The sequence below is a fragment of the Scylla paramamosain genome, chromosome 12 (genome assembly GCF_035594125.1).
Source record: "Scylla paramamosain isolate STU-SP2022 chromosome 12, ASM3559412v1, whole genome shotgun sequence".
Taxonomy (NCBI): domain Eukaryota; kingdom Metazoa; phylum Arthropoda; class Malacostraca; order Decapoda; family Portunidae; genus Scylla; species Scylla paramamosain.
In genome coordinates, this window is record NC_087162.1 from 4522501 (window position 1) to 4530000 (window position 7500).

The 7500-nt window shown below is 45.7% G+C and overlaps 1 protein-coding gene across 1 annotated transcript in view; it reads right to left on the reverse strand.

Annotated features, from left to right (window-relative positions):
* LOC135105552 (uncharacterized) overlaps positions 1-7500 on the reverse strand; it is a 253161-nt gene that overhangs the window by 18705 nt on the left and 226956 nt on the right. The window contains exons 5-6 of the mRNA XM_064013759.1: positions 7193-7301; positions 1753-2040 (exon numbers count right to left, since the gene is read on the reverse strand). Of these exons, the coding sequence (XP_063869829.1) occupies positions 1753-2040; positions 7193-7301 (397 nt within the window). The remainder of the gene's footprint in view (positions 1-1752; positions 2041-7192; positions 7302-7500) is intronic.

A 7500-nucleotide genomic window follows, 5' to 3' on the forward strand; every position in this document is an offset into this window, starting at 1 on the left:
CACAGAGGTCAAAATATTCAATTTGTCACACAGCTCGCACGCAATCTCTCCATGATGCAAAAGGATTAAACAAAAATACACAATCTAAAACTGAGTGAAAATGGAATACGGCTAAAGGGACGTGGATTTTAAAATGGCAGGGGAGAAAGGCAGGTATGGGAGCGCGGGGGATGGGGAGGGTAGCGGGACCGTGAGCGTATACAGTGATATTGACAGCACATGCACTTTAACACACGAAAAAAAATGTCCAGTGTATGTTGTATGCACTTATAACCTTCCACACGACCGATGCGAATATGTTCGTAACTTGCCAACATAACTTTGCACACCCTCACCCTGATATCAATACTCCCCACAGCCCCCAACTCCCCGCTGCCCACACCCTGTCACACTTGATCTGCCACCCACACCACTACATTCCACACCTCTTCCTCGCCATCCACCATATCTCACATCCTTACCTTACCACCCGCGCCTTTACAACATCTACCTCCTCTTCTCACATCCTCCAGACAGCATCACCCAGCCATCCAAACCCTCACAGCATCTGGCTCTTCCTTCCTCCCACACCTTGTCACTTCACGTCACCATGCCACCCACACCACTTTTCACCTTCACCTCTATCCATCCAGACACCCTCAACTTGCCTGAGACATCCCCTTTCCTTCCCTCCCCTTCCCTACCTTCCTCTTTCTTTCTTTCCTTTTCTTTCATTTCAGTACCTTTTCTTTTTTCTATCCTTCCTTTCGCTTTTTCTTCTCTTCTTTCTTTTCCTTATCTTCTTTACTCTTTTTTTTCGTTCTCTTCTCTTCCCTTCCATCCACTTTCCAGGCTTTCTTTCCTTCCCTCCAACACTTTCCAGCATCACGTACAATCATATAAAACGACAAACAAACATGTATGTCACACTCACTTCCATTGTGTTGGGCGTTTTCCCGTCAGCGTGAAGTCCTCTGATCTGCTAAGAATCTATCCATCGCCAGGCTTTGTGAGGAGATTGCCAGCAGATCACGAGGCTTACGATTGAGGGGAAACACAAAACACAGTGGGAGTAAGTGCTGAAGGTCACAAGCTTACTGACCATGACTATATGTATCCTTCTGAACACATCCCACCACGCCCTTCACACACTTTCACTCTCCCACGTTCTTCAAATAATTTTTTCTCACTTTTCGTCACTATTCCTCACTTTAGCTCATGTTTCCTTGCATCTGTAACATAAAAACATTCCTTCTCTCACAACCCTTACATCCGTTCCATTCCCGCCACACAGACTCGACTCCCTTTCCTTCCACGCCCACACGCTGCAGTCCCGCCGACACTCTCAGCATCCCACACTCCCAGTCTCCAGCCCATGGACTCACCTCACCACCTCAAAAAAATTTAAAAGAGAAAAAGGAGGAAAGAAAGAAAAATATCCTCACTGTAAATTCCTAATAACGTGAATAATTTTGCGTTTTTTGAAATTTTTAACCTCCTGATTTTCATTCTTTCTTTTTTCCCTTCTCTTTCCATTTTTTTTTTCCTTCTTTTGCTGAATAATCTTTGAATGGTTTTTGTTGACATATGATTACGATGTTATGCTCTAAAGATTACCACTTATGAGCAAGGACGTCAACTAATCCAGAAAAAACGTATAGACACACAGATAAATAGACAGATAGACAGGTAGATAGAGAAACTGACACACACACACACACACACACACACACACACACACACACACTCACACACACACACACACACACTTACCAGCCACAACGTGCAAGGTGAGGTTGGCGGGGTGGGCTTTGTAGGCCTCGCATCGGTAGGCGCCGGCGTCCTCCCACCTCACGTCTGAGATGTAGAGGATGCTACTGTAGCGATGGTTCACCACCTGCAGGGGTCTGGGCGAGGCGAAGTTGATCATACTCCCGTTGTGGTACCAGAAGATGAAGTGAGGCGGCGAGGTGGCGTACTGGACGGCGCAGTGCAGGCGAAGGCCTTTTCCCCAGTCTGGACGTGAACCTCCGGGGCGCCCTGCAGGCACTGCCCGCGCCTCTGTAAATAAAGGTCACACTTCGTCATAGCGCGTGTTAACTGCGTCAATAAGGGTTTACAGCTTAGTGTGTGCGAATAGGTGTGTGAATCGGTGTGCTTATATAGTGGAAGCCGCGGAGGCGTAGTGGTTCAATGGAGTGTTGGTTCAGGCTGGTTCTGGAACGGATACAATGGGTCATAGCAAGTTCGTTTGTTGCGAGTGACGGGTTAGCCTCTAACTCGGTGTTGGTTTACTGAGATCGCCTCGAGTCACAAAGGCCTTGGAGTTTGCCGTGCCGTTATTGTTGTGCGCGCTCAGTCGTGTCTCGCTGCAGTAATGGAGATTTTTTTTTTTTTTTTTTTTTCCCGTGTCATGCCTCCGCCCCAGACAACACGAGCACGAGTCATCACACGGGTGGTCCCAGAAAGGCGCCGTAAATTTCCCCATGTTTGAATATAGCGCACTTTTTTTTTTGTCTCTGTTATGGAGGAACATACGACGTCTGCAGGCCCCCCTCACACGTTCCAAAACTTAATAAAGGCGTGTACGGCCCCATATAGACGTCCCACCGCAGCCACACGTTACCCCACACTACCACCACCACCACCACCACCACCACCACCACCACCACTCAGACACTTAGTGCACCGCATACTCAAAACCCCCAAAGAAACACCCCACAACATTACAGAGAACTACCACATCTCACACACCATCACCTTGGAACACCACCTTAACACTCAGAACACCAGAGAAACATCGCTGCATCCCACAATATCTCAAAAAGGCTCCACAGTAACCAGTCACTCACACTCACACACATCACTACTACCACTGTCTTCACCACCTCCACGTAAATGCCCTACATCACACAACGTCACATACCCTCAAGGAAACACTATACTACGTCACTCAAACACCCCAAAAAACGTACGTAACATAAATACGAGTATAATGCTACACAGAGGCACTTCAAGGAACCACAAACACTCAAAGCAGCAGAACACACCTGTATCATTTCACAGAAGCATCCCAGCACCGCACAAACATTCAAACATCCCCGAGAAGCACACCCACACCCCACAACACCTCGCGCTCACTGCCACAAGTACCCGCAAGTTTCCCAGACGCCCTTAGCAATAGGAACCCCAAGCACCCTGCCGCTGCTGCTCCACGAAATGACCCGTCCTCGTAAAATCAGGACTGATGATGATGAGTTCTCCCAACTTATATTTCCGAGAGGAGAACTTAAAAAGGGGAATTCTTCATGCCGGATCCCTGGGATGAAAAAGTTGAAATATCTTGGCAACATCTCAAACTTCCGAGGCGTCTTGTGGTCCCCGGGAGGAGGTAACTTGAGTCTCACGCCCGGCAGCCCTGGCGGTCCTAGAAGGGCATAGAGAGGCGAGGCGAGGCGGGGAAAGAGAGAAGAGTGAGGAGGGAAAAAATTGACTTCCAGTTCGAGAAAATAGATTAAAGTTGGTGGGCAGAGGCGGAGTGATCTAGGAAGGAGGGAAGAATGGACTCCATCCTGGGAAAAAACGGATGAAATAAGGTAGGCAGACTGATAAAAATGGAATATATAAGCATAATTTTACGATTAGTCGTGTTGTTATGAGTCAAAAGTCGCCGCCCAGCCTTCCTTCTCCGCCAGAGCTTGCCCCGAGACCTCGTCTGGGTGTCGCCACTGACGGGGCCTCCCACAGACCGACCTGGCACCGTGACTGGCTCAGAGTTTATCTATGGCACCTTACATGTCCGGCGCGGCCACAACGGGACCGGCAGGATCGTTCTCAGACCGGTCAGGAAGGCGCCGGCAACTACCCCGTGACGGGAACGACCCCAGGCAAACCAAGCAGAAGCTCGCTGCGGCGCCGGATACTACCACACAGGAACTTAAAAACGTTCACTAATTCTCTCAAAACTTTTGCTTCAGTTGCTCACTATTTAGAGGAGAACGTAGTGTGTGTGTGTGTGTGTGTGTGTGTGTGTGTGTGTGTGTGTGTGTGTGTGTGTGAAGGCAGCACACCAGGCTGAAATGAACGTGAATCTTGCAGGATTACTAGCTGAACATGTTAGTTCAGTATTTTCTAAACTTTTTGGATCGGGACCGTAAACTGGATCTCGTCTCTACCTGATGACCCGAGAAATTAATAGAAACTGTGATTTTTACTACCTTTTTTTCGTGTTTCGTTTTTCATTAAGTGAGCAGACACTGGAATAATTCAAGGAATAAGAAATTTTTTACTACAGTAATTATTATACTCATACTGGAAGAACGTAACTCGTCCTCGCCACACGTCCTGCTCTCCTGACAGCTCCACAATTCTGATGCATAATGATATCGTAAAGAATTCATAAATTTTTCCCAAGCATTTTTGCATTAAGCCTGAACGGTGACCTTAATTTGGGTTGCAGCTCTGGCTCCGAGCAGCGCCGTGTCACCCGAGGAAGTGGACCTGATGCCGGGACGCAAAGTTGGCTGAGGGCGGGATCATGAGACGACTAAGAGGACGGGGAGGAAATGATCGAGTTGTTTCTAACGTTTTTTTTTTTTTTTTTCGCTCAATTCGTCTTGGTATTTTCTTTTAAGAGTTGTATTTGTCATTTTTAAAGTTTTGTCTAGGTCATTCCTGGCTAAATTTTACCTGATATAACTCATATTTATTCAGATGTGATTTATTTTGGCAATCTGTTACTACAATGTTTTTCATTCAATTTGATTTGTTATTTTCAGTTTTTGTCTATATATTTTTAAAGGTGGTTTTACTTTTTTTTTTTTTTTTGCCAATTTGACCAGCTGTTGTTTTAATTGTTGTTTTTATTCGATTTACTGTTTTTAGTTGTTTATATATATATATATATATATATATATATATATATATATATATATATATATATATATATATATATATATATATATATATATATATATATATATATATATATATATATATATATATATATATATATATATATATATATATATTATTGTTTTAAGGCATTATTTTTAGGAATCATTTTAAAATATTACTTTCACTTTCTTTTTAGCCTGATTCAACCAGCAGAATTTTTTTACGACATCCGCTTCTCCGTTTTCACATGAGGCCCTCGAGACGCGAGACTTATGACGGCCGACGGTGGTGGGAGTGACATGTTCCTCTGGAGGTGTCACAGAAGGCCGAACATTTTAAGGAACAAGGTGGTGACGGGAAGCGAATACTTAGACAAGGGGCAGAACGTGTCCCAGCCCACCCGGCGTGTTTAGTTGTCTGGTTAGTGATGGACCCGTGAATAATTGGCGCGATTGGCCGGGTTGTGAATCGCAGTGGCGGTTTGGCGAATATACCTGGGGATGAGGAATGGATTGATCTAAAGGTGAAGTAAGATTGGAGGGTCTTGTGCCTTGTGCCCCCTGTTACGGGTTACCATTGAGGGTTTGATCTGTATTGTGTCTGGCAAAGGTTTTACATCGCATGCCTTTCCCTACGTGTATTCAAGCTTGGGTCTGATATTAAGTTGCATTGGCTTGTGCCCTCAGTGGCGGGGGAACAGGTAATCGAGGAAAATTCTGACTGCAGGGAGGGATTCAAACATCAGATAGCATGCATTGCAGTCAGACGAGCTGCCGCCTGAACCACGGTAACTCAAGTAATGCTGAAGAATTAATTACCTGCGCTATTTTATGTGTGACGATTATCAGCGGATGGGGAGATGTCTTTGTCTTTATGATACTACATGTTTCATTTTATGTTGAATATTCCTGCTTATCACAAACAGCCTCATGTGTAAAGGTGAAGAATGCCTGCTTACTTTGTGTTCGATGTTAAGCAATGGGGAGAAGCCTTTGCCTTTACTATCCTGTCTCATGATCAGATAGTTTTGCTAATCACAGACATCATCGTACATACCTAAAGGTGATGTGAGGAGGAAGAATTATCTTGCCTTTCTTGTGTAACGTTTGGTCAGATTGTAGGGAGTGGTTGGTTGATGAGGAGGAGCTTTAGTCATTAATATCGTACATTTATTCATTTATTTATTTTTTTATGTAAAATTAACTCATCCAGCTGGCATGAGAAGGTAACTCGTCCTTTACAAAAGAGAACTATAAAGATGACAGTGACGGTAATGACACATAACTGAAGTATGCATTATTAATTGTCAGAAAAAATATCGTATCGTGTTTGCGTGTGAATCCGCAACAATACTGCGATGAATGGATGAAAGAAACCTCTGCCTTTACCACCCCGCACCTAACTAAGACAAAACAAACTGTAAGGACCAGCTTGTCTCCTGCTACTCGTTCTTCCGTTGTGTTCCTTTGTGTTCCGTTTGTGAGTCCTGATGGTGATGGGAACAACTCAGCCATGATTGGTTTTCGAATCGCCGGGAGCCACAAGGATGAGTCTGTCAATGGCACGCGTGTAGAGGCGCTCCACGAGGCATCACTACCAACAGGGGAAAGCAGGTGCCTGTCTCTCTGTCCTGCGGTTGAGGCACTTGGGACGGACACGAGGACACGGGGACGCGACGCAGACCCAGGGACGACCGCTGAAATGACGTCTACTGGAATTTTTATCGTCGGATCATTTCCCAGTGAAGACCGCGGCCGCTCCGGTGTGGAATTATGCGATGGACGGGGATGAAAGGCAGCGAGAAAATGCATTGGAGGGAGGGAGGGAAGGTGGGATAGGGAGGGACGTAATAGCGGACGGAGAGGAGGCAGGGAGGAAAAGAGGGAGGTAAGGAGAACTCTGTGACCCTCCGCTTGGAAAGTGATGAGGCATGAAAGAAAAGGCGGATCAGATAACATGACTGGATGAAATTATGTATAGTGTATAATGTATATATGTATGTATGTTCCATGTATGTATGAACGTTTGGAAGGATTCATGCACGTATAAACCTCACACACACACACACACACACACACACACACACATGAAAAATATGAGGGTGCCAAAAATAACCAACAGCCAATACGGACTCGGTTTCCTCCTCCTCCACAACCCCCCCTCCTCCTACTCTTACTCTTCCTCTTTCTTTCTTATTCTTCCTTCTCTTCCTCCTGGTCTTCCTTCTCCTACCTTTAGGCACCACACACACACACACACACACACACACACACACACACACACACACACACACACACACGTACGTGCCTTTACTTACCGAGGACCTTGAGGATGAAGAAGAGGGAGGTCGGCGGGTGGGTCGTCATCTGACACTCATACGTCCCCGCGTCAGACAGCTTCACATCCATCACGGTGAGCTCCCACAGCTGTGACGGGCAGAGGAAGGAATTAGCACGGAGGTGAGGAGGAGGAGGATGTGTGGGGGGAGTAGCGGTGGTAGAGATGGAGAGATATGAAAGGACGTGGGGAAGAAAGAGAAAATATGAGCAGGAACATTGTTTGATTATGAGATTAATTAAGAACTGACTGACTGACTGACTGACTGACTGACTGACTGACTGAATG